This window comes from Talpa europaea (genome assembly GCF_964194135.1).
Source record: "Talpa europaea genome assembly, chromosome: 13".
NCBI lineage: Eukaryota > Metazoa > Chordata > Mammalia > Eulipotyphla > Talpidae > Talpa > Talpa europaea.
The window spans coordinates 97,596,978-97,622,825 of record NC_140080.1 but is presented as its reverse complement, the minus strand read 5'-3'; the positions used below and the strand labels follow the sequence as shown (position 1 = coordinate 97,622,825).

The following is a 25,848-nucleotide window of genomic DNA, read 5'->3' as shown; positions in this document are numbered from 1 at the left end:
TTGTCTATAAGTCACGTCAGAACTAACGGGGCTCCTCCGGGGCGTGGGGTGGGGCCACTCGTGGTCACTCACGGGCACGGGGGCCACTGCTGCGGCCAGAGCCGGGGAGCGGGGGCTGCCGCTGCCTCATGATGAAGACTTGTTCCTGCTCCCCACACACGGGCTTGGGGACCTGCTCTCTCGTCTGCTGCCATGGACAACGGGCAAGCTTGTAGCTGACGTGCACATGGTGGCAGGGTGGGGTGGCCGCAGGCGAGCAGGAGGCCCGGTAGCCGCCCAGATAGCAGGACAAGCTGGAGACGAGTATGAGACAGGGGGCCGCTTAAAATTGCTCAAAGGGTTTCCCCAGCCCCCGCAGTCCCCGCAGCCCCCACAGCCCTCGCAGCCCGTCCCCCACAGCTTCCGCTCATCTCCCCTTTGCCAGGCTCTTGAGTGCCCGTGCCTGACTTCTCGTGCAGTGAGGCACGGATTCTGGGCTCGCAGAAATCGCTGCTGAGGCTGCGTCTCAGGTCGTGCTGTCCCGACAGCCCATGAGAAGGCCGCGACCCGGGAAGCTGTGTGGGGGCGGGGGGGGGGGGAGGGCTGGCAGGGCAGGGTGGGGAGGCAGGGGAGAAAGATTTGGCCTTGGCCGTTCCACATGGGGCTTTTTTCCTCTTGCGGGAGAGCTTGTGTTTTCTTATTACTGGGTAAGCGTGCCTGTCTCTTCTTTTCCACCACCTCACCTGCTCCTGACACACTTTCCTGCGGGCGGGGGTGAAATCCTGCCTATTGATCCCCCAAGAGTGAACACGGATGCAATGCCCAGACCGGGGAAGTCTGCTCTCGGCTGGTGTAAAAGGAGCATTGTGGATGCCCCAGAACAGGGTGCTGAGGAGGGGGTGCAGGCAGGGGCTGCTGGGCGGAGACCCCCGGCTTGTGGTCCGTCATTTGTAGACTGAAACGTGGCCCTTCTCTCCTCCTGCCCCACCCCAGCATGCCCGCAGAAATCTTGCTGAAGATATTTTCCTACCTGGATGCTGTGGCCCTACTGTGTGCTGGATGTGTGAACAGGCGCTTTTACCATCTGGCCAGTGACAAGTAAGGAGAAAGCCGGACCTCGGTTGCTTTCTGATGGACCTCGTGGAAACCAGTGTGAGACCGTTTCAACCCGTTTTTAACATTTAATGGGGTTAATTTCACGAGTATTTTTTAATTTCAGAAATAGGGTGTCTCATGTCATAGTTTTAAAGATCTGCATTCCTGTGATTAAAAGGACTATGCTCCTGTGAGCTGAAGCCCTTACCTGTCCTTGGCGTAGCAGCGCCCCAGGGAGCGGCTGTCCCTCGACTGGCAGGGGCTTGCTGTGCCTCGGGAGGGGCTGGGGGCCCTGGCCCTGGATTCCAGAGCAGGGGGCCTGTGTGTTAGGGGCAGCCCAGCCAACACCAAAGAGAAAAGCAAAGGGCTTCCTTCTAGGGGACTGGGAAGCCTGCTGTGCATCTGCGGGTGTTTATTCTCTTTGGCGTCACTTATAGTCAAGTAAGTGAGATGTGGTGTTGAACACGGCTCATCAGACATGCCAGGCACGGTGACTACGGAGACGTGTGCGTGTGTGTGCGTGTGTGTGCGTGTCTAGAGCTTGTAAAAACAGAATCCGCAGCCGTTGCCTGGTGCTGAGGAATGTGCCCAAAGGACACTGGGCTGGAGTGAAGTGATGGTGCCATATGAAGACACCATCGGCTATGAAAGGGCTTGTGTATGTGTCTGTCCCAGGAGTGTTGGTGAGATGGGCTTGGACTACTGACGTGTGCCTGGTCTTGGGCCTCCGCCCGTTCACGTGGCAAAGCCCAGACAGCGCCCCGCAGGAAACAGACACCTCAAGGCGAAGGCTTGCCGTGGGAGGAATCCGTGGGCTGAGAAGCGGCTGCAGGCCCGGGCTAGAAGGCCGTGTCCTGGGGTCTGAGGATGTGTGAGCTTGTGAGGGAGCCATGCAGTGCCCGCCCAGAGCCCGTCCCGCCTCCCGCCTGCCTGCCGAGTGCTCCTTTCCTGCTGGCCCGAGGCTCCTGCCATCTCCCCGCTCCTCTGCTCTTCAGGGCCTCCCTCTCTGCCTCTTGGCCAGCAGCTGCTCCTTCCCTTCCTGGGCTAAATGGAAACCGGGAGACATAAACTGGCAGACAGTGAAGTATGTGAAATTCCTCTCCCGTTAGGAAAGTCATTTTACTCCCTGCCTCCGTTTCCCCAGGAGAAGCACTTCTCTCCCCGATGGAGAGCGGCGCCCGGGCCGCTGACTTCTCGGGCCTCGGGGAGGTGCGGGGTCAGGCTCTGGCCGCGCTGGGTGTCTCTTGGTCTGGAAGCAGCGTCGTCTGCGCCCTTCCTTCATGGTACGAGCTGGGGAGCCCGACGAGGGCGTGGGCGCTGGATGAGGCGTAGGGTCCAGCCCTGCCTGCTGCTGCCCCGCCCGACCGGGCAGGCCCGCTCGCCTCAGCCACGGCCTCCCTCCGCGGGCAGCCAGGGCAGCTGCTTCCTGCGTCAGGGACATCAGATGAGTGAAAGCCCTGGTGCCGAGGCACGGTGTTCAGAAATGTTAGCTGCTGTTGGGAGTTTTTGTTTTTCACTTATGTTAGTCATTGTGCTGTTTTTTTCATTTCCCCCTTTGAGCCAGCAGCACACAGCACATGTTCAGCATTGAAAAACTGCAACATAGCAAAAATTACATGCGATCCCTGCACATTTTTGCATGTGGTGTGCGTGTACATGTATGTATCGTATCGATGCTATATCTCTGGCATTATACACACGTCCTTTCTGATATTTAAAAAAACCACGGGCAAGCGCTGTAACAAGACAGGAGTCTCCTGTATGCGCTTCTTGCGGGGTTTCTGGCGTAAACCCCCCGTTCATTCACTGGTCTAGGAAGACAGAGGTTTGGGCGGCCCAATGACACGAGGTCGCCTGTTTTAACTTGGCCCTGGGAGCAAGCTTCTCTCGGGGTGTCTTCCCTTGAACCGCAGTTCACCTTCCCACAGGCACTGTGGTAAATGTTTGGTTTGATTTATTCGCGGGACGAGGCCGCTGAAGCCTTCCCGTGTCCCGAGAGCTAGCGCATCACACTGCTGGCACGTCCAGCGTGGCACAGAGTGTAACACATTTCCTCTTCACTCCAGTTTTATTTGGGGAAAAATCTACTCGGCCGCTTTTTCACCTAAAAGATCTAATTGGAGAGTGAGTTCGGTGGAGAAGACAGCGGCGCCCATGAGCTTGCTGTCCTTGAAGGACAGGGAGGCCGGGCACTGGAAGAAGGAATACATCGCCAAACAAGTATCGTCTGTGCAGGCAGCTCTCTCGCAGGCGCTCACGCCCGTCAACCCCTACACAGGCCTGCCCGGGAAGACCAAGGAGGCGCTCAGGTACGCGGGCATGGCCCGGGTGCAGCCGCCGCCTGCGTGTGCTGACAAGCAGTTAGAGGCTTTGACGACACCGGGCTGAGCTCGGGCACTGTGAGGCTGGACGCCTGGGCAGTGTGGGGGTAGCCACGGCCTGAGGAACCTAAGTTTCCACCTAACCAGACTGGCTGTTGGTCTTTTGTGTTTTCTGCGTCTGCTCATTGGCGAGATACACTGTCCCGTTCATCGTCCCTATAGACACACGTGTGCACACGTGTGCGTGCTCCGGGCTCCTGGGAGCGCACAATACCGCCTGCGCCGCCATGGGTCAGCGCCCGCCTGGGCGGGGCCTTTGTCCCTCTCCCTGGGGGCTGCTCCAGCTCCCAGCAGTGTGCGTGCAGGTGAGGACGAGTCCCAGGAGGGAGCTGCTACTGAAGTGGACGTTTGCGGCGTGTTCCTAGAAGTTCGGCTCCTGGGGAGCTGTAGAGATGGCGCGCGTAAGAGTCTGCAGCAGTTTGTTCTGCAGTGATGCAAACATTGCTATTTTCAGCCTACTTTCCTTCCTCCAGAATATCTGGCTTGGGTTGGGTACTAGTACTGAAAGAGAAAAGCGGGAGAGAGCACATCCTGGAGCACGTCGACCTGTCCATCGACGACGCGTCCGTCACCATCATGTGGTACGGCAAAAACTGGCCGCAGCTGGCCACGCTGTCAACCGTGGATCTGTGTGGCGTGACGCCGGTTTTCATGGACCGCTCGAAACCGCCCCCCAAAACCGGGTGAGTACGGACTAGCGGAATGTTAGGCGGGAGCTTCTTCGCGTCAGTCCCGGCCGGCTTTGCTTTTGTAGTTTAGACACCATCGGATGACTTCAGTGTGGCGGCGTGTGGCATTCTCATCTTGGATGCCACAGGGTAGGAAGAGGGCGCGTGTTACCTTTCTGGCCAGGTTTAAGTTTAGGTTCCTCAGACCTTGCTTCTCTATCGCCTTTAGGGAACGATATTCTCGTTAGTGAAACTTCTGGGCTGCCGATGGCTAACCTTCTGAGGCCTTTAGTTTTAACCATTTTTGCACAAGGACACGTAAAGCTCTTGCATTTTCCCTTTCGGTGACCGGTCCAGCAGTCGCAGCTCCCCCAGCGGGTCAGGGCTCCCTCCGGCCAACCCCTGGGATGTCTCCTCTGGGGGTCTGGCGCGAGGTCCCGCTGCCCGCGCCCCTGTGCAGTGGTCACACTGGGAGGACGCTCTGCTCATCAGAGGCGCACATCAGATGCCCGCTTCTCCCACCGCTGCTGCCCGTGCGCCCTCGTGGCCTGTCAGGGGTGGCTTTGCGTTCAGTTAGTGACCCCTGAGAGTGCAGCTCCTTGTGCCGTCTCATGCTGAGGCACGCATCTGGCTAAAAAGCACGCGCTCGCTTCTCTCAGCATCACTCGTTTTCTCCTGGGAGCTGAACAGTGGCCTGAGTGACATCCTGCCCGCCCAAGGACTTTACATCAATGTGATGGCAAAGGCAGCGGGGGCAGCTGCCATCCTGTCCCCTGTGTCACCCCTGCCCTGCCCCCTTCCGCCCACCATGCCAGCCCCTCGCGCTGCAGCTCCTGGGCTGCTCTGCCGCCCCCTGGCCACCCGCTCTGTAGAGGTGGCGGGGGAACGTCGGCCTCGGTTCTGTGTCGGCAGCCTGGGGGTCACACAGGGGGGCCTTAGCGAGTCCTGGGCATCTGTCCAGTCTGCGCATCAGTGCTCTCCAGCCTGGCGTGTGGGGGCACAGGGCTCTGGCGGTCAGGACTTCACACCCCTGCTGGTCTCTGTCCACAGTGACAAGGTCACCATAGTGTTAGGGGGCACCTGGAGGCACCTTGTGCTAGGAGACGCTTCCTCATTCCCCTCAGAGTGGGGTGGTCTCCCCACACATTTGAAGACCCCCTGGATGGCCTGTGGGGTTGGGGCTGAGGTTTCCCTGCCTTCCCATTCGGGCTCCTCAGCCGGCTTGGACTTCCTCCTGCCTGTGCCCCCATGCTGGCATGCTGAGGCCATCACACTGCTGCTCCCCTCCTTAGCCAGCTTTCCAGCACGAGAGGCCCTCAGATAATGCAGCGAGGGTGGCAGGGGAGCTGAGGCCTTGGTGAGCCCCTTGCAGCCTCTGTTCTGCAGCAGACTTCGCTGAACAACTCTGATTTCTGAGCCCCTGAGCGCTGTGGCCCTGCCCTTAGCACTTGCTGCTTGGGCTGAGCGTCCAGACTGACCCTGAGTGCTCCCGGTTCCGGGGCGACACCAGTGCTCCCTCCCAGGGCACGGCAGCTGGGCCCGCCGGGCAAGCGGGTGTGCGGCCCTCACGGCCCGTGAGTCCTGGGCGTCGTGGGCTCGCTCTGGGTTCCAGCGTTAGGGGCAGCAGTCTTCGTACACATTTGAGTTATTTACACTTCGACGTCAGCGTGTCTCCCTCGTGAACATACTCTCGCTTTTGGTTCACGTCCGTTTTCCCGTGTCAGTCTCACGGTGTCTGAGTCTCCTGTGCCGGCGTGAGCCGCCTCAGACGGCCTCCTGAGGCCCTGCTCCTTTGGCCTTGGGCGTGACTCGTCTCTGCTTGAGTGCTGTTTCACTCAGCGCTGCAGCCGAGAGCCGACGGCGCGTGCTGGGCTGTGATGGGGGGCCGTGGGGAGAAGGTCCTTCCCCTTCTCGCCTCCCTGGCCCCTGAGCGGACAGGAGCATAGTTGGGGGTGGGTGAGAAGCTGGAATGTGTCCACTTTTTATTCCTGAGTTGTTTGGGCCCCCCCACCCCAGCTAGAGCGCAGAAGTCGGGGCTCCCCGTGGATGAGGAAGCTCATACAGCTCCCCTTTCCTTGCACGGGCGCCCAGCCCGCGGTGGCGCTCCCTGATCACCAAGTACGACCTGAGCTGCCTCACGGCCGCCGCCGCACTGGGCTGTGACAGGCTCGTCCGGATCTTCTGCCTGAAGCCCGGGCTCCTGGTGGGGCTGTGGAAGGTAAGAGCCGCCGCTGTCGTGCCGTGTCAGCCCCGCGCTCGCGCAGCACAGGCACATCACAGAGGCACGTCCTCCACCCGCGCCCTCTCCGGTGCTGCTGCCCTTCTCAAGTTCAGGGGTCCGGACCCCGCTCTGCTCCTCGGCCGTCCCGGGGGGGGGGGCAGTCTCCTCCCCTGCCCGGGGCGTCTGTCCCCGTGGGTCCTCACCTGGCATGGGACACCCCCTTCCTCCCCTGACCTGCCCGTGCTCAGCCTCTGTCTTCTCGCGTCTCTGCACGGCCCTTGAGGGAGGCTCTCGCCTGCCCTGCAGCAGCCTGGAGCCGGCCATGTGCCTTTTCTCTGCCGTCGCCGCTGCTGCGGGGCTGTGGTGTTTGCATGTGCCCGGCACTGGGCCTTAGGGGCTGCACGCTCTGCCTCTTGGCGGCCCTGCCGGCCCTTCCGGGTGGTGAGGATGGTGGTAGTGACCCGCAGCAGCGCCGCAGGCCTCGGGGCGGGGAGCAGCCCTTCGCACTGTGACATGAATGGGCTGTGGCTTCACAGCGACTTTGTGAGAAGTGACAGGATTTCTTCTAATGAACTTTCCAGAGCGAGGAGGAGCTGGCTTTTGTTATGGCGAATCTTCACGTCCATCACCTTGTGGAGAGGAGCACGCTGGGCTCGGCCACCGTGTACGTATTTGGGTGAGCTACGTTTTGGCAGCCGGCGTAGGAGGTTAGAAGCGACACCATCTTAGTGTCCTGAGAACAGCTACGCAGATAGTCTGTTTTGAATCAGCAGGTGCATGCCGAAGACATCGTTACTTAGCTGTTGCTAAAATAACTGGATCAATTATGAGCCCATATTTGCTTTATTTGCCCCGGGTGAGGGTATGTGCCTGGCAGAATAGCACTAGCTGAGGCCCGATGGCGTCATCACTCTGGGTGCTCAAGTCCTGGCGCGATGTCCGCACGTCTCGCGAGGCCCAGGCCCGGCAGGTGGCTCAGTCTGGCCTCGATGTGTTTTGCTTGGTCTGCACTGTGAGGGTCTTGGAATGAATTTGAAGGTGACCTGTGGGGCCCCCTCTCCTGGGCTGAGGCTCTCTCTTGCTCCTTCCCCCCACCCATTTAATCAGGCCTCCTGGATGCTTTTTTTGGGGTTACTTTATGTAGTAAGTTTTTTCTTATGGAGAAAAAATGGTCTCTAAGCCGGAGACCATTGCTGGGTGCATTTCCCTGCTGACACTCTGTCCTCTGGGGACTGAGACCACTCTCCTGGGCTGCGCTCACGCCTGCTAGTGGCTGCAAGGCCGCGGCACCTCCGGGACCGGGCCTGCCTGTTTTTGTAGAAGCTGGGGGGGACGGCACAGCAGCCCCCTCGCTCGCACATGCTGAGGCTTGCGGGAGCCCGTGGCGACCGGTGGAGCTGGTGCTTTCGGTGCAGGTTGATTTTTCTTTAGAGCATTTTCAATTCAGGCATTTTAACTCTGGTGTTGACAGCTTTGTGTGTATGTTTTTGCTGTTTAGCCCTTACGAGCTGCTTCCTCACACCCCCTTTCTGGATGACAGCCCGGAGTGCGGCCTGCACGGCTACCAGCTCCACGTGGACATGCACAGCGGCGGCGTTTTCTACCTGTGCGGGACGTTTCGCAATCTCTCCACCAAGAAAGGTGACCTGAGCGCTGTGTCAGCGTGAAATCAAGGCTGGAGAGGATGGGGGCTCGTTTTTGTGCTGGCTCCTGTGTCATCCGGGGCTTCCTCTATCCAGATGCCTGTGTCTTAGGAGGACCTGGGGGGCACCTTGGCCCCATTTACCCCTTTCTGCCCAGCGTCCTCTGTCATTGCCATCCTGCCTTCTCTGCCTTCTGGAATATTCTCTACTCGTCTTGTCTATCTGTACGGTCCTTGCTGTTTTGCCCTGCCTGCCTCCCCTCATCCCCCCTCAGTATCTTCCCTTCGGTCTCAAAGGAATTTGGTAAATTTGCTCACCAGGCCCGGCCAGGATAAGAATGAAGAGACGCCCTCTTCCTGAGTGTTCCTCGGCGTGCTTGTCACCTGAGCAAGCTGAGACTGGACGCAGAGAGAGGGAGGAGGGGGCTCCCCCCCCACCCCGCCCCCAGTGAGGGCGAGAAGGGCTGGCGAGTGTCGGGTGGTCTCCCCTTGGTTCCCTTGCTCTGTGTCCGTGAACTTGAAGTTTGGTGTAAAGACTTGTGTGGATTCAAGTTATACATTTTCGATAAGACTATTTTGATATTTTACTTCATTTCTGAATATCCTGTCCTCCAAAACTCTTCTTGCGAAGGATTAGACATCTGTTGGTAATCCTCGTCATGTCAGTTTTCTTTTAGTTTATAAAATGGTGATTTCCTCGGTATGTCATTATGTCTCTATTTATTAGCTGAACTTTTCTGTGCATACTGGCTGTGCTTCAGCTGCGTGGACTCCTGTACCAGCAGGGGACGAGCGTCATCCTTTCCCCTGAGCTGCTGGTTCTCAGGATCAGTGACTGGTGTAACGGTCGCCTCCGATGGAAGAAAGGATTTTGATCTCTCGCTCACTCTCTACTCCCCCTTAATTTCCTGTGGAAGGTCAGTTTGGACTCCTTCATTTTTATTGGCTTAATTTATAATAAACTAGGGTCTTGATTCTTTTTGAAGCTAAACGTCCCCCAGGTTGGTCAGTGGGGCCTGCTGCAGGCAGGCTCCTGTGCCCCCTGGATGCGCCCCCTTTGTCTCTAGGTGTACCCCCGTAGTCTCTGTCTCTGTGTATTTTGGCTCAGGGAGACTTGTAGGTTTTTCTGCGCTTGTTGGCACCTTTATTATAATTATATGAAATACATATATTAACCTGGGTGAATTGACATTTTTCATTCTTGAATTTTTCTGCCCCGAAAGGTGGATTCTCTTTCAATGTGTTGAAAAATACTTGTTTGTGTTTTAGGAGCGGTAAAGGATTTTCTTCACATTAGTTTCCCATGTTTCTTACAATTTTTAGTAAGTATTTCACCTTTATCACCTGTGTTCTACTCTGTCTTCTAGATGTTTTGCCATACCCATGTGCGGCTTTGCTCTCGGCCACTGCTCATCCGATGGAACGAGTGGGGAAGCAGTCTTTCCTCTGGAGATTTTGGAGGACTTTGTATAGACTTGGTAGTGTTTCTTGAATGGTTGGAGAATTTACCTGAGAGATCATCAAAGCCTGGAACTTTCTTTGTGGGATGGTTTTTAACTATAGTTACGATAGGGCTGTTCATGTTATCTATTTCTTCTTGAATGAGCTTTGGTAGTTTATGTCTTTCAAGAAATTTGTCCTTTTGATCTAAGTTGCTAAATTACTTGGTGTAATGTTGTTCGTAAAACTCTCTTTTTAGTGTCTGTTGACTCTGCCATGCTGCTCGCTAATTCTGATTGGTAATTTGTATCTTCTTTCTTTTCTTCATAATCAGTGTGGCTAGAGCTTCATCAGTAGTACTAATCTCAAGGAACCAACGTCTACTTTTACTGGTTTTCTCTGTTGTTCTTCTGTTTTGTGTTTCACTGATTTACTTTTTCATAGTTTCTGTCTTGTTTCTGCTTAGCTTGCAACTTGCTCTGTTTCTGAAGGGGAAACTGAGGTCATTGATTTGAGAACTTTTTTTTGTTAATATAGAGATATTTAGTGGGGGAACTTCTCCCTAAGTACTGTATTAGTGGCATCCCTCAAATTTTTTTTTTTTTTTTTTTTTTTTAGTGTAGGGGTAGAGAGGAAATACCCTCTAGATTTATTTTTATTTATTTATTTATGCAAGCACTGGGTACAGTCAGAAGCGCGGGAGGGTGAGAGAATTCACCAGAGCGAGCATGGAGCAGAGCAGGCAGAAGGACCGAAGTACACTGCTGAGGGGAGCAGCGGGCGGCAGGAGAGGCCTGCGCACCATGTGGGACCCTCCTCTGGTGGCCGGGGAGCAGCCGGGGATCGAACCGGCGCTGCAGAGGCCGCGGGCAGCTTCGCAACCCAGCGCTCAACCGCTGCGCCACCGGGGAGGCCCGGCATCCCTCAATTTCTAATATGTTTTGTTTTCATTTGCATTCACTTTAAAACAGTTTTCCCCCTTTGATTTCTTCTTTCTACATTGGATAAAATGTGTTCTTTAGTTTCCAAGTATTTGAGATTTTTCTGTTAATGATTTCTTACTAAATTTCACTGTCACCAGAGAGTATGCTTTGCTTGACTTGAATTCTTTTAGCTGCATGGGGATTTGTCTTACGTCTCGGGTGGTGCCTACCTGGCTTACATTTCCCGCCTACTTCAAAATCACGTCCCTTCTGGGGCCTCCCTGGTGGTGCAGGTGGTTGAGCGCTACACTGTGAAGCTGTCTGCAGCCTCTGCAGCACAGGTTTGATCCCGGCAGGCTAAAGAGGGTCCCACATGGCGCGGCAGACCTCTCCTGTCTCGCCCGCTGCTCCCCTCAGCAGTGTATTTCATCAGTCTGCCTGTTCTGTTCCCCACTCTGTCTCTGGTGAATCCTCTCACCCTCCCGCACATCGGGCCTGTACCCCAGTTCTTATATAAATAAAAATCTTTAAAAAAAACCAAAAAACAAAACAAAACAAATCCACGTCCTTTCTGTCATTAGGTGAGTCCCTGGAGATAAGGTGCGGGCATTAAGAATGTTGATGTCTACTGTGCCTGGCTGATTTTCTACCTACTTGCTTTTTTTTTTTTTTTTAAAAGAGATTTATTTATTTATTTTTTTATACAAGAGCTGGGGTACAGGCCAGAGGCACCGTAGGGTGAGAGGATTCACCAGAGACAGAGTGGGGAGCAGAACAGGCAGACAGACTGAAAGTACACTGCTGAGGGGAGCAGCGGGTGAGACAGGAGAGGTCTGCTTCGCCATGTGGGACAGCCGGCTGGAATTGAACCGGTGTGCTGCAGAGGCTGTGGACAGCTTCACAGCGCTGCGCTCTACCCGCTGTGCCATTGGGGAGGCCCTTCTGCCTACTCGTTTTATCAATTATAGAGAGAGGATATTGAGATTTCTATAACTGTAGATTTATATATTTTTCTTTGCTGTTCTATCAGTGTTTGCTGCATGTGTGCTGCACGTGTGACAGCTTCCCGTGACTTGCTGGCACTGTCGTTTGTGAGACGACCTTCTTTATTCCTGATAATGTTTGTTTTGAAACATAACCCATCTGATGTAAACATACACACTCCAGCTTCTTTTGACTGCTGTCAGCACAGTCTAACTTTTTCCATCCTTTTCCTTTAAACCTGTTGGTGTCTTTACAGTTGGTTAATATGTGTCTTCGGTCCCTCAGGTCTGTGACAGACAGTTCATTCCTTTTCTCATGCTGTGTGTTGATTGAAGAAACTGAACCTGCTCTTTGTCTGTATAAACCTTTGCATTTTGAGTGACTGCTTCTGGCATTGACATGTCTCTCTGCCCTGGGGGTCATATCTAGAGGCTTGGTCAGGCTTAGGTTTGGCATTTTTGGGCAAGAATACCTTGGAAGGGGTGCACTGTTGTCCCTGCTGTTTCTATCAGAAGAACAGAATGCTGCTAAATATTATTTGTGTTAAGATTGGTCAGTGGGTTTAGGGATTTTTCAGCCTGTTCCTTCGATTACATGTAAAATTTCTCTATGACTGTCTACCAGTGGTTAACCAGTTGCTGGGTGCCTGCCCGCGTTCATTATTTCATCATTCAAGCCAAGACGGTGGGCCCCGAGTTCTGTCACTCCTCCTGTAGCTGCTAACAAGGCTTCTCCTGTAAAGTTTTCTCATCAACTCTTTAGTTCCCTGAAATAGAGTTTGTGCAGGAGCACAAGACACTTGCTTGATTCTTTCTCTTTATTAATGTGCAGATTAGTGAATCAACGCTCCTACAGTCTCTAACGATGAGTTGCAAGTTTTGGGGGCTGTTAAAATGGAGCACCTGGACTTAAATGTCTGTTGAAACTAGTGCTTCCTCCCTTTCACTGTCACCCCGATGCTCGGATTGTGTTGCTGTGGCCGTGGGTTCCTGGTGCTTTGACGCGACTCTGGCTGTCCTTGGTAGCTCTTGTCTTCCAGCAGGACAGGACGCCTGGCACTCACCTTGTCTGACGCCTGCCCAGGCCTGGAGTCGGCTGTTTCCCCACGTGCTCTGGTTCTGTCTGCTCCCCGGCGCTGTGGTGTTGAAAGGCCCCGTCTGCCCCGCGGATGTGCACATGACTCTTGGGTTCTCATGCTCTTCGTGGTTTTTCTGTGGGCCGAGCTAAGACATTTGTGACAGTGTGATAGGACTTTATAATGTGAAGAAATAAGTTATTTAAATGAAGGGTCTTAGGGTCTTTAACAGAACAGGCAGATCCACTGAAATCCACTGCTGAGGGGAGCAGCGGGGACACAGGAGAGGTCTGCTGCGCCATGTGGGTCACCTTCCTGGCTGGGGATCGAACTTGTGCTGCAGTGGCTGTGAATAGCTTCATAGTGCTGCGTCTTAATTCCTTGCACCACCAGGGAGGCCCCTAATTCACTTCTTTGATGATATATTTATATGTAATATAGTTGTATCTTAACATATTTATAAGTATGTTTTTATATATAACATACTTAATGTCTCCTTATGCTGAAAGTCTGTTTTGAAAACATCATCTTACGCAATAATTTTAAAATAGCAGTAGCGATACTATCAGGCTAATGCGCCTATCAGAACGCACTCTTTATTAAGAACTTCCTTGTTTTTCATGTGCTTAAGATATAGCGTGCTGGAGATATCAAATAAGACACTTAATATGTAGCATTATGTATCAAAAATAAGTGCTTAAACATAGGCCAGGGACCAGGATAGAAAGAAAAGGAGGCTGGATATACAGCTGTGTAACCGGACACCCGAAATCGCTCTGCTCTGTGTGGTTATGCCACCCCCGTGCAAGCTGAGGGGTTTGTTTCAGTTGATTTCTTATTTTTCAGGATTTCTCTGCTTTTTTGTTTTGGTACATTCAAATGAACTGCCACATTCACATAGCTCTGAACGTGAAACTCTAGAACAAGGCAGCTGAGCGGTGTCCCTCTGTCCCGACCCTTTGCCCTGTCCTCTCCCTCCTTCCAAACAGCCCCGGTGTCCGGCTTCGGCCTGGTTGAGCGTTTCTCTTTGACTGCACAGTGCTGTGCATCCGTCTATTTGTATTTCTCCCAGTTTTTTTTTAAACTACTGTACCGCCTTTTAAGTTTCTGACTTTTCCTAATTAATGATATATTCCGGGGATCACGCTTTATGATGAGGCAGAGAACATTTGCAATGTCTCTTGCTAAGCAGCTCCGTGGGTCCCTTGTTACCAGGTTCTCCGGGGTCCTACTTTGCTGTGGAAGTAGTGCAGGGAGTGACCTTGTTCACACATCACTTCAGATTTGCCAGCTGGTCTTTGGAACTTGCTTAGAAATAGGATTGCTCGGTCAAAGGGTCAGCACATGCTTTTGAGAGACACTGGCAAATTCCCATCAGAATATCTTGTGTTTCCAGCTTAATGGCGACATTACATTAATCAAATATTTAATTAACCAGGTATCTTCTTCCAGGTGTTTGTTAGGTGCCCTTCCAAGCTAAGGACGTGTCTATCCTAGATTGGTTGGATCTTCGAAAACCTGGGGCGTAGTGGTTAATGTTCTCGGATGGGTCTTTGGGCGACCACCGCCGTGAGCTTTTCTTCCCCGCGCTGTGGAGGGGGCAGGTCTCGCTGCCGCGCCGGCCTGGGGCCCAAGAGCGCGCGCCTGCGCCACCCACCGCCTCTTCATCCGGATCTTACGCTAAGCTGCTGGTCTCAGTTTGGGTTTTAGTGTTTTTTCTTTTATACTCAGCCTTACTCTTCACTCGTTAGTCTGTTTCTGATCCAGTTTTTATCAAGTTTTCTGCTTTCCACAAATCAGTTTTAGTATTTAAATGATTTCCTAGAAAAGCATCAGCTTTCTTGAGGTTAATTTTTTTTTAACCCATTTTCTATCTTTTTTGATCTGACTGCTTCGATTGTTTAATTTTTTGGGTTTTTCTTCCGTGCGCTCTGCTATGTCCCAGATTTTGACCTCTCAGGATGCGGTTGGGCTGGAAGGTGATGTGGAGCACCTGCCTGGGAATTGGGTTTGCTCTGCAGCCGCCGGTCAGGGCCCGGCCGGGTGTGGGCGTGAGTCCTGCCCTGCCCTCAGCTGCGGTCATTCCTCAGTCCTCCCGCCCACTTACCTCTGTCTGCCAGTTAAAATAGAAAACTGGTCTCGCTCCTCTTCCCACCCAGTGTGGGCCATCGAGGCTGCTGCTGGGGTTGCTACACCGGGGCACAGTCTACTCACCTGTCTGCGGGGCCCCGGCGTGAGCAAGACCTGCTCAGCCCTCATGCCCTTTGGTGCCTTATTCCGGTGCTGCCTGCGTGACACCATCTGCAGCTCCCAGAGCCCAGCGTTCTGTTCTCGGGGTCAGGTCTGTCTTAGCTGGGGTGTCTGGAACCTTAGGGGAGGCGCCCTCTCTGGCTTGTGGACAAGTGTGGATTGTTGCTGATTAGGCTCGTCCGAGTTCCTCACAGCCGAGTTGTGCCCTTGGTGACGGTGAAGGTGGCAGCCACAGAGAACTTTGCGGCACTCATGGGTTCTGGCTGCACATTTTGTATCTAACCTCCTCTTCGCAGAGAGCCGCGAGCTGGGTGACTGGGGCTGGAAGTCAATTCCCAGCGGCTGCAGGCGGCCCTTCCTTGCCAGGCCCACGCCTCCGTGCTGCACACGAGACTTCCCCAGCAGCTCCTGGAGACGCTTCTCACCCGGGGGCTTCCTCAGTGGTGTCTCGAGGGCGTCTCTGCCCACTTGCTGAAGCAGCCACTTAGCCCTCTTCTTCATGCTGGTAGCCTGAGAGGTGAGAAGATCGCTACAGCAGGCCAGAGGCTGAGTCGGATGCAGGAGAAAGGGCCTGGGGCAGGTGGGGGGGGCATCACCTCTCCTCTGCTGTTTTTACAGTAAAAATGTGCATTTCTCCCTCAGGATTTCCATCTGGTTCTGCGCCTGCGAGTCAGCAGAGGGCACTGTTGCCATCAGAGTCGTCCTCATGGTCCCCTGATTTGAACAGTACAGGCCCGAATGTCCTCTGCAGTTCTCGAGAGGCTCTCTGGTGGCGGCCTGTGGTATATTTAGTAAATTCCAGCTTTGTCATTGCAGTTGGGAGCGACAGCATTTCCCCTATTTTTAAGAACACTTTCTCCCTCTCAAGGATAAAATGTTGCATCATCACGTCCCCAGGACTGAGGCGGCCCTACAGGCTGTTTGTCATCAGCGGGACCGGAGGAACCCGCCGGCGCCACGAAGCGGCGGTCCAGACAAGGGGCGAGAGTGGGGCCGCGGGGCCGCGGGACTGGACGGGTGCGATTCCAGCTGCCAGTGCTGAGGGCAGGACTGTGCGGGGTGGACCCCCAGGCTTGCTCCCCGAGTTGGGCCTGTGCGGAGGGGGCTCTGAGGGGTCCCTGAGGGTTCCTGGGAAGGACTTCCCAGGAGGAGGCTGGAGGGCTCTGACTAGTTAATGGGGAGGGGTCTGGACTGAGGAACCGGGTAGGTCCCAGTGGTGACTGCGGTGTCGCTTGTACCCAGCCCGGATGTGGGCATCTTGCCAGGCCCTTTCCAGCTTTCTGTCTTCAAATACAAGTTGCGAGGATGCACTACCTTGGGCCCCAAATTCATCGCGGTTCTATTAAAATCCCCCAAAGGGACTCTATTATGAAGCTTGCAGGATGGAGTCGAAAATCCCTCTAGAAACAGGCGTGTGCATAGGAAACGACCGAGCATTTTTGTTGTCAGGTTTTCATGGGGCGGTGGTGTCCTCGTCCTCCGCGTGATAGGGTGGAGGTCACAGAACGGCAGCTGGAATCCCCCACAGCCACCACACAGCCTAAGCAAAGACCAGGGCCTGCCAGCCGCCCATGGCCCCCGCACCCCCCGCGCCCCCCATGGCCCCTTCTTTCCCATCAGATGTCGCTGGAGGCGTGTGGCCAGTGGTCCCTGGCTGGTTTCTTCTTTGAAACGTTTCTCTGCTGTGAGCTGGACACAGAGACGCCACGGCAGATCACCGCGGGCACGCACTTGTCCAGGCCGAGGTTAACTTTTGAAAATGAATGTAGAGGGGCCTGGCTTTTGCAGGCCCCACACAGCGATGAAGCTGCAGTAAGGGGAGCACGGGTCCCTGAGGCCACACCGGGCCGAGAGCAGACCCCGCCTCTCCCGGTTCCCGCCTCTCATCAGGTGACTCTGGTGAGGACTGAACTGACCGCCCAGCCCAGGGCAGCTGCTCCACTCGGAGCGCCCTGACGTAGCTGGACCCCGGGATCTTTAGCCCTCTGCGGCTGTGCCTGCATCGCCGTGGGTTACGAGCATTATCTGTGCATAGGATGGTTTGCCCAGGTCGGCTGCAAGGCTCTCTAGAACTGACTGTGCGAGGAATACAAATGAGGACTCAGGGCGTTTGTTTTCAGACTAAACAAGCCCAGTGAGGCGCTTGGTGGGAGTCTGGCCGTTCCGTGGCACCTCGTGGGCATGATGATGCCTCAGAACAGAGTTTCCTTGGTTCTGTTTCCTTGACTGTTTGTCATGTGCTTTGCTATGAAGTCCTTTGGGTGAGATTTTTTCTTTTTTTAATACACGTTGCTAAAAACAGACCAGAAGACCCCAGTTAGCAGTTAGTGCTTGATGCCTGGGGTGGGTTCGTGGGTGCAGGGGAGGGGCGCACACAGCTGCAGGGGCTCTCACTCCAGCCCACCAGCAGGGTCCAGCACTGGGCCAGTCCCTCGCCCATGGTTTTCAATTGTGCATAATCAAACAATCTTTCTGTTGGTGTTTCTTCCCAGTATTTTACACAAAGGAAGTCCCCACTACCTACCACCAGGCAGTAAGCACCTGTTTCCCTAGGGTCCTCTTCATGTTTTTAAGCCCTCACTGCCTTCCGCTTAGCATAAGCCCCCGGACAGCCCATGGGTCCAGCCCGGCCTCTTGGCTTCTCGCTCTTGGGCAGCACCCCTTCTAGCGTGCCCACCAGGAAAGATGGTTCTTTAGCTGTCGCTTGTACATTTTGTTATGAAAAATGTATTTAATGTACATCTAAATATATATAGACGTGTATATACATCTATGTATCTTACTTGGGTTTCATCCAGGCTGGGGTTTGGACTGTCTCCATAAGCTGAGTTCCCTTCTGGATAACGCTGGTGTAGACACTGCACCTGCTCAGCTCACGGCGCTTCTGGCCGGGGTCAAGGCTGTGGTGGCTTCCTCTGCAGGTTCCCGGCTGGCTGGGCTCATCCGCTAGCCTGTAGCGCTCTGCAGTGTGTCTTCCATTAAATACCGATTCAATAATAAATGTTCAGTGCCTTCTCTGTAGGGCATAACAGAAGATGCCGAGGGGCTAAAAAGAAGTTACAGGCCTTAGGGACTTCTTTTTTTCCATCAAAAAAAAAAAAATAGGGTGTTTCAGCTCTTCCGCAGAGCAAGCCCAGACAACCTTCCTTTAGGAAATTGTACTCTGAAGGGTTTTGTCATATCACGTATTTTTCGTGTAAAGCATGTTCTCATATTTATTACTTGACTTCAAGAGTAGTGACGTTTTTCCCCTCTGTAGCTCGGTGCTAATTATTTCTACGTTTCTAGGTCAGCTGATCCTCTCTGGGCTCTGATCCCGCCAGGAAGGCATTAGAAATAGTGCAGCCCTTTCCAGGCGGGGACACTAGAGTAATGAGAGCCAGAACTTCTTCATCGCGTCTTCGTCAGTGGCTATTAGTGATTTTTTCCTGTTTTGTGCATCTGGCGGCCCATTGTGAAAGTCAGCCTCACAAGTAGCTGCTCACTGTCCTCATACTCTGTGGCAAAGGCTTTCGAGTTTCTAGGGTCTCCTGCCCTCTCTACCCCGACTTACACCAGAGCTGCCGCTGATCACGGCCTCCTGTTTGTCCGTCACTGAGCTGCGGTCGAGGGGCCTTCCTGGCTCGCTTGCCCGCATGCGGTTATCTGCTGGCTTAGCCCGGCACTGGGGGCCTGACTCAACCCCTACCCCTCTCCCCGCTCGCCTCGACAGGCGTTCGACCCTCGGTCAGTCTCCACCCCACCTTCTTTCCTTCCCACCGTCTCCATGTTCTATTTATGAGGCAAAAAATGAACTCTAGTCGTAGCCGAGCGATAACAAGTGTCATTAGCAGCGCCATTAATATGCCGTAGAGGGTGTGACCTTTCCTCCCAGAGACTGTAGGTTATTTGAGGAAACAGCTGAGGTGCAGAGATGGTTCAGTGTAATTAAATGGAAATTGTGGGGGTCAGCGGAGGCCAGTGTGGGTGGAGGGTGGATGTCCAGTCTGAGGGACCAAACTCCCCGAGGGAGGGGGTAGAGGAAGCTCTGGGGGCACACCGGGGCCCGGAGCGCCTGCTTGGGGGATTGGAGGGCTGTGCCGCGGGCCGGGGCCTTGGGCGCAGGCTGGGGCGGCCAGGACAGGTGACCTTTGTGGCTGCTGTTCCCGCCACTTTCTATTTTGATACAGCCTCCGCGTGGAGATCACAGGCTCAGGCCCGCATTCCGTGCACCCCTGTCCAGGTCCTTTCACCGCGGACGCGCTGCTTGTTCTGGAGCTTCCACTGAATGGGACCCCACAGTCGGTCCTCTGGTTTCTGGGTTCTTTCTCTGTGCGGCTTGTGTCCAGATTCCGGCCTTGGGCTGATGTCCTGGCGTGCTCGGCCTCCCTGCAGGCGGCGAGAGTCTCCCGGTCTGTGGGTGAGCACGTAGCCGTCAGCAACCCCAACCCCGTCCGAGTGGAAGCGTCCCTTGGACAACCTTTGCTCTCGTCCCTCTTGGCCAGGTCTGCGGGACTGAGCCCTGGGGCACCAGGGCCAGGCTGGCTGGGTGCCCTCCTGGTGGGGCAGCGGTGTTCACTGCGGCGCTGCTCCCCCTAAGGGTCACTGATGTTAAGCACTTTTTTATGTGCTTATTAGCTATTTGCATAACTTTTTGAGGTGTCTCTTCATCCTTTTGTCTCATTTCAAAAAATGAGCTGTGTCTCTGTTCTTCCCGGGTTGTGGGATCCGGATACTGGTCCTTTCTCAGATACAGGTTTTGCAAACATTTTTTGGTCCGTCTTTGTCTTGCTTATTTATTTTCTTCATGGTATCTTTTGATGACACCCAATTTATCATTTTTTATTACTTTATGGTGACTTTTGCTTTTCCTGCCTTAAGAACTTCTCCTGCACCTCTGGGTGGCCCAGCTGACAGCGCCCCTGCAGGCCTCTCTGCCTGGGGACAGCCACGGAGGAGGCTGAGGAGCACTGCTGTGAGCCTTTTGGCTGCTCTGGGAATTTCTAGAAAGGGGCTGTGACCCTTAAAGCAACTTAGATTAACTTAGGGGCAAAGGTTATTTCCCTTTGTCCCAGGAAATAACCAGCTGGGATTGAGGAATATTTGCTCTTTTCCACTTTTTTTCCCGTGGCTTGGCCTGTGATTCCCATCTCTCCTGTAATCAGGTATCCACCTCGGGAGAAGCCTCGCCCCCAGAAGGCAGGGCTGTGTCGCCAAGCGGCTGTTGGGGAGGGCAGGGTGCGGGGAGCATGTGCCGGGGTTGCCAGACTGGAAGCAAGGGCAAGGGTGTCTGTGTGTTGTCTGCCTGCTGGGCTCCCCCCCTCCCACCCCACCCCCGCCCACTGCTCACAGATCCTCCCTCTCTGGACTCCGTCTCCTGGGCCCTCACATTCTGTGTCCCGGCTGTGTGGCTCGGGGCTCCACCTTCTTTGGCGCCTTGGTTCTGCTTTGCCATTTTCCTGGCTGTCGAGTCAGAGCACCTGGGCCTTTTGAGCCCTCTCTCCAGGGGGACGGTGGACGGCAGGTCCTCCCCAGCCTCGCCTCTCGCTGGGAGGTCACCTTCTGGCACAAGCTCCTCTCCGGTGGGTGCTGGAATGCAGTGGCCGCCGGGCCTGGGCCACCGAGCTCTCCCTGCTGCCCAGGGAGCTGGTCTGGGCCCCAGGGGGCAGCCACGGGGAGGGCTCTGGGGACGTGGCTTCTCCTGCCCTGGGATGTAGTGACCAAGAAATCTCTGCTCTTCCAGGATACATCGAGAATGGATATGTGAAGCTCGTTGTGATCAGTGTCAAAAATAACGCAGAGCACCTACCTCTGGTCGGAAAAGTCGGCCTCTCTTGGAAAACTGGCGTTCTGGGTGGCTGCGTAAAGGTAAGTGCTTCTTTTCGCGAAACAGCCTGGGTTCTGTGTGGTGAAGCAGCCCTGCTGATGTGTGGGCGTGGCCCTGCTCTTACAACCCCAGCGCTGTCATTCTGGTTTCGGGAGATTTGCGTGCAGCCTCTTAGCCGTCGGCATCCCTCGGTATCTGCTGGGTACCTGCCGCCCGTCCTCGAGCGTGGGGCTGGGTGGCGGCGGCGCCTGGCAGTGCTGGTCAGCAGCCGTGGCCCTGCCACCCCCCCGAAGCCCCTCCACTGTCTGCTTTGAGGAGGAGGCGGCGGCCGTGGGCCGGGCCCGGCGGGCAGCGTTGGCTTGGACGCGTGATTCTCATGCACCGATTTAAAAAGTATTGGAGCTGAGTCTAGAACAGATAGTTCCTCCAACAGTTGTCAGGTTGCTCTTCTCAAAATGTAACCACGTGTCCGGAGAGCTGATCTGGGGCTGGGAAGGGGAGCAGGGCCGGCGAGGAGGGGCGGGGCGCAGGGGAGCACGCCCAGACAGTGTCCATTGTCTCCAGGGGCCCTGGCGGGGGCTGCTCCGGCTCCCCTTCCCCTCCGCCTTGCGTTGTGGGCTGAGGGGCTTTCACACCCATGGGGCCCAGGGGGCTGGCGCCGCCTACGCCGCCGGTGACGTGACTTTGTCTTCGCCGTGGTGGCAGGACTGTGGACGGGGTCGCTGGGCACGAGAAGCACTTAGTTATGAGGTGCTGTCTCTTCAGCCTCTCGGTGTTTGAGGTAATGGAATGTTTGTTCACTTATTTGTGAACCACTCTTCAGCTTTTGGTGAAGATGCTGTTTGTTACGCAGCAAAGAATCTTGTCTCCATGGCTCTGAGGGCACAGGCCCGAGTTCTGTTCTCATGGGTTTGGATGAGTCTCGTAACGAAAAATGTGTATTAAAAATAACAATCAAAATAGGCCGCGAGGACCAAGTAAGGCAGAACCCAGACTCTACATGTGGCGGACTAAAGGGTCAGCGGGGTTGAAAACTCACTCGTGCTGCGTCTTCTGGTGGTCGAGAGCACGAAGGTCACTTCTAAATCCACATGGACCTTGGCATCAGTTTTAACTCACTAATATCTTGGCAAGACTGTTTCTGCTTCCGCGAGAACAGTTGCGCTCAGGAGAGCTGCTGAGGGCAGCACCTCACATGGGCCAGCAGGTGCGGGTGGCTGTGCCCCTGCCCCCTCCCCCGACAAGGGGGCGCTTTGGCCAGTTTGCTACCTGGGACTGCTGTGAAGGGGCTAGCAAGGGTGAGGGCGCCTGCCACGTCCGATCCCTCCAAGAGCGTGAGGCCGCCAGCGCCCCGGGCTGCGGCCCCAGACATCCGCCCCGCACTGCCCGGGGCCGCGCCTTCTGCAGGTCCTGCTGGGAGGGCCAGGTGCAAACATGGATGGAGGTGAGTGGGACGCGGGAGGAGGAGCCTTGGCCGGGAGACGGAGGGGCCTTGCTCAGACGGGAGTGGGTGGGGGGTCCGGCGGGAGTGACCTCCCCGGGAGCCAGCCGGGAGCCTCCCAGCCAACCGGGCGAGGTGCGCTGGGGAGTCTGCGATGCTGCTGATACCTGCGTCCAGTTTGTCCTGGTGTCTGTGCAGGCGTCCGAATCACAGTGATAAAGCACTGACGGGCTGTGCGTCCCGCGATGACAGGTGTGTCCGGGAGGGCGCTGGAGACCCTGCCGCGACGCTGCCTTCCAGTGCATTCCCGAGCATGAAACGAACCAGCCCTGGTCACCTTCAAGGAGCACGGCTCGTGCCCGGCACAGGGAGGCCAGGGTCACACGCCAAAGCCCCTTGCAGGACCCCGTGGGCTCCCAGGGCCCGGCTGCGCTGCACATGTGCGTGGTGGGGGCCGTGGCAGCAGCTGCCCTTGGTTAAGTGTGACCCCAGGATGCGCAGCCGGCACCCGCTGTAGGGTCATGGCTCCAACTGAGTCGTGGCTGCCCAGGCTGCTGTACCCTGGCCCAGCGGCGGCTGCGGGGTGCACCCGTGTCCGCCTCCTGCCGCGCAAGTGTCCGGACGCTCCTGGTGGCGTGTGCCTGGCCCTGTTGTTCGCGAGAGCTAAAGCTGGAGCAAGCCAGGCCCTGGGACCGCGCCGAGGGACCATGTAGTGGGGTGGCCTTGCACCTCAGAAAGGAAGGACGTGCTGGCGCCTGTGGCCATGGGGTGAGCCGGGGGACACTGTACCCCCTGAAACATCCAGTCACATCAGGACTTGTGCTGTGTGTTGGCTCTTACCTGAGGACCCTGGAGAAGCCAGGTTCATGGAGATGGTAGGAGGAGGAAGGTTCCTGGGGTACAGGGGCAGGGAGGGAGCTGCTGCTTGACACTCGGAGTGTCAGTTTTGTGAGCTGGGAGCAGCAAAGGAGGCAGCACCGGGTGTGAGCCCAGCCGATGCCAGGGGCCCAGAGGATGGCTAAGGTGCAGGCGTGTGTTAGCGTCTGTGATCACAATGAGAAAGGTAGAACACATTAAAATATTAGTAGCTGTCGGTTTCTCAGCATCTCCAACTGTCTCCTCCCGACTCGTCGGGGCCTTCGGCCCCCACTTCTCCAGCTGACGTGCTTCTTTCTGCCCCCTCTTCTGTAGGGGGATGCACAGGGGTCAGCCCCCACCCCTTGACCTTTAGTCTGGAGGCCAGGACCGTGGGTTTGTCCTGTGATTACTCCTCCATCTAGTCTTCCCATGAGGCACAGCCGTGACGGCTCAGGACTTTGGCCACCGTTTTGCTCGTGAAGGACAGCAGGCCCTTCCCTGCGCCCCCCAAGCCCACCGTGTATCTGGTCCTCCCCGAGCCACGGTGCATGCCATGCTGGTCACCGCGGAGGGTGCAGAGGGGCGGCGGGGGACAGAGCTGACCGGCCCGGGGAGCTGAGGTCCCACCCCCCCACCCCAGCGGGATGAGTGACCTGTGCCCGAGCCTGCCCCGTCCTTGCCAGCCCTGCTCCCGCCGCCCGCGCCCTGGGGCGTGGCCCTGCTTCCCTCCTCTTCGCTGAAGTCTCGTCCTCCCCGACAGCAGCGGCGTTTGCACATCTGTTAATGAGACGTGAAGATCAGGCCGAGCTGCTCCTGTCCCTCACGCTTACCGCTGTCTGTGTTTATCTCGTAGAGTTGTTTTATTATGGACGTGACTCTGTTGGACGAGTGCGGGAAGCCCTTTTGGTGTGTCAGCTCCCCGGTGCGCATGCGGCCGTGCCCCTCGCCCCCCGACGGGCCGCATCTCTTGGGTCAGACATACTGTGTTGACTACGCGGACGAGGACGGGCAGGTGCACGTGGAGCTGGTGTGGATCGAAGAGACGCAGGAGCACTTCATCGTCAGCCTGGTCCTGCACCTCAGCGCGGCCAAGATAAACCGCTGGTTCGGGACACAATACTGAACGTGCGCGGGGCGGCCCCGCGCGGCTGTTTGCTGCGGGCCAAGCAGCTCTGTTGTCGGTGTTGGAAGTTAAAATAAAGGTCCCTTGATGCCTGCTCATTTCATATCCGTGATTATGATTCCCGGTCCTTTTTAAGTGAATGTTTAGAGGATGAAGTTTAATTTTTAAAACATGAAAATAGAACCTCCTGGGGAAAATTTATATAACCTAAAAAGAGGAAAAAGACTCCTCGTCGGCCCTCACCGTTTAAAAGACAGGAGCGTGTACGCAAGCGCGGGGCCGGCGTGAGAGATGCACGGGGGCCCCCTGGGTTGGCTTCAGCATCACATGACAGGATGTGGTTAACGGCGACCGTCATGGCGTTCGTTAGCATCGGAAGGTGCTCTAGTCGCGGCATTCAGCAGTCATGCTGGTATTTCATGACACAAAGTAAAATCGACAACCTGCTCCGCAGGGAGGATTGTGTCTGAGCGCGTCAGGAGTCATTCCTTGGGCAGCAGAGCGGGGCACGGCAGCCCTGAGCCGGAGCGGGACGGGGGCGCAGGGCGGCCGAGGCGGGGGGGCTCAGGCAGAGGTGACGGTGGACGTAAGCCCGTGTTTTTCTCAGGAATTTGGGTCTGGTCAGTCTTCCATGTGTGGGTCGCTTTTTTCCAGAATTTTTTCCCTCAGTGCTCAAACATGTCAGACAATCTCTGGTTCTTCTTCCTGCCAGACAAGCTCATTCCCAGCCTCCTGCCTCCGGTTGTGCTGACCCGGACCCCGGTCCTGCCGGGCAGCGGCCCGGGGCGCCCGCCTTTCTCCTCCACTCCCAAGCCTCCCCCCGCACTCGCCTCCCGCGGCGCCCTGGGGGACACGAGGAGTTTGGAGCCGAGAATGTGTGACAGGGTCCGGCGGGCAAGTGAACGTGCTCTCAACTGCGGGAGGAAGAGTGTTTTCCCTGAGAACGCTGAAGCCATTTTCCGCCGCGGGCCGGCCGCCGCCTGCCCGGGGCCCTCACAATGGACTCTTGCGGCGTGGCGGGGAGTAGGTCCCTCACGCGGCGTGGGCCATTCAATCTATGAATGTGTGCACCTCGCTTCTGGGTTTTTTGGAAAAAAATCTGTCAGTATTTTCCCGGTAGCCCTCTTCTTTATTAACTTAGTGACCAGCCGTCGTGCCTTCTGGATTGACCCTCTCCCGTGTTTCATCTTCTCCATTTCTGTTTTGTTTGGTTTTGTTTTCTGGCAATGGCCTCAATTTTGTTTTCAGCCTTTCTGTAGCATTCCTGCTTTCCTTTGGTCATCAATTTTCTCTTACTTTGTTAGGATTCTTTTCTGTTTCTTACAAAGCATCTTGCACCTGTTTCAGAGGGCGGGTTAGCTTGTGGGCCACGGTGTCCGTGGCTGCAGCGGGACTCGGTGAGGGAGCCTGGGGTGTCCCCAAAGCCTTTAGGGGCCAGAGCTGGTGGCAGGCTGAGCTTGTCCTTGAGGCTGCAGTTTGCCAACCCCTGCGCAAAAGTCTCTGAGGCTGTCGATTTTAATTTTCAAAAATGTTTTCACTTCACCATTTGACAAAACCACCGGGGGGTGGGGGGAAGGGGCGGGAAGTACAGTTCTCGGGAGAGCGTGGTGAGGACAAGCTGCCTCCCACCACAGGGACACATCCCGACAAAGGGGCCGGCACCCCTGGGGGCGCTCAGGCGAGGGGCCTTTGGCTCCAAAGACGAGGCCCAGACTTGACCCTCTTTGTGTAACTTGCTGGAGTGGCCCCTCTGGGTGGAGGGTTGTGGGCACCTGCCTCGAAGTGACTGTCAAAGGAAAGGGTGGCCCCCTGGCCGCATGCCCCCAGGATAGTCCCCCAGCCCGGCCAACCCGTCGCTTTTAAAGGGGCAGGGGGCAGGGCTCGAAGCATGGACCACGGGCGTTGGAGGACAGTCAGCCCAGGGGGTTCTGGTCACCCTGGACGGTGACCCTGTGAAAACGA

At 55.8% G+C, this 25,848-nt stretch overlaps 1 protein-coding gene across 1 annotated transcript; it reads left to right on the top strand.

Moving 5' to 3' along the window:
• Positions 1–973: 973 nt before the first annotated feature.
• Positions 974–23,886, top strand: FBXO15 (F-box protein 15; the record flags this gene model as incomplete). Its single annotated transcript, XM_084252911.1, has 8 exons — positions 974–1,077; positions 3,141–3,383; positions 3,929–4,138; positions 6,215–6,341; positions 6,926–7,008; positions 7,843–7,985; positions 20,381–20,505; positions 23,617–23,886. The coding sequence occupies 8 exons, from the start codon at positions 974–976 to the stop codon at positions 23,884–23,886; spliced, it is 1,305 nt and encodes a 434-aa protein (XP_084109037.1).
• Between the last annotated feature and the right edge of the window lie 1,962 nt (positions 23,887–25,848).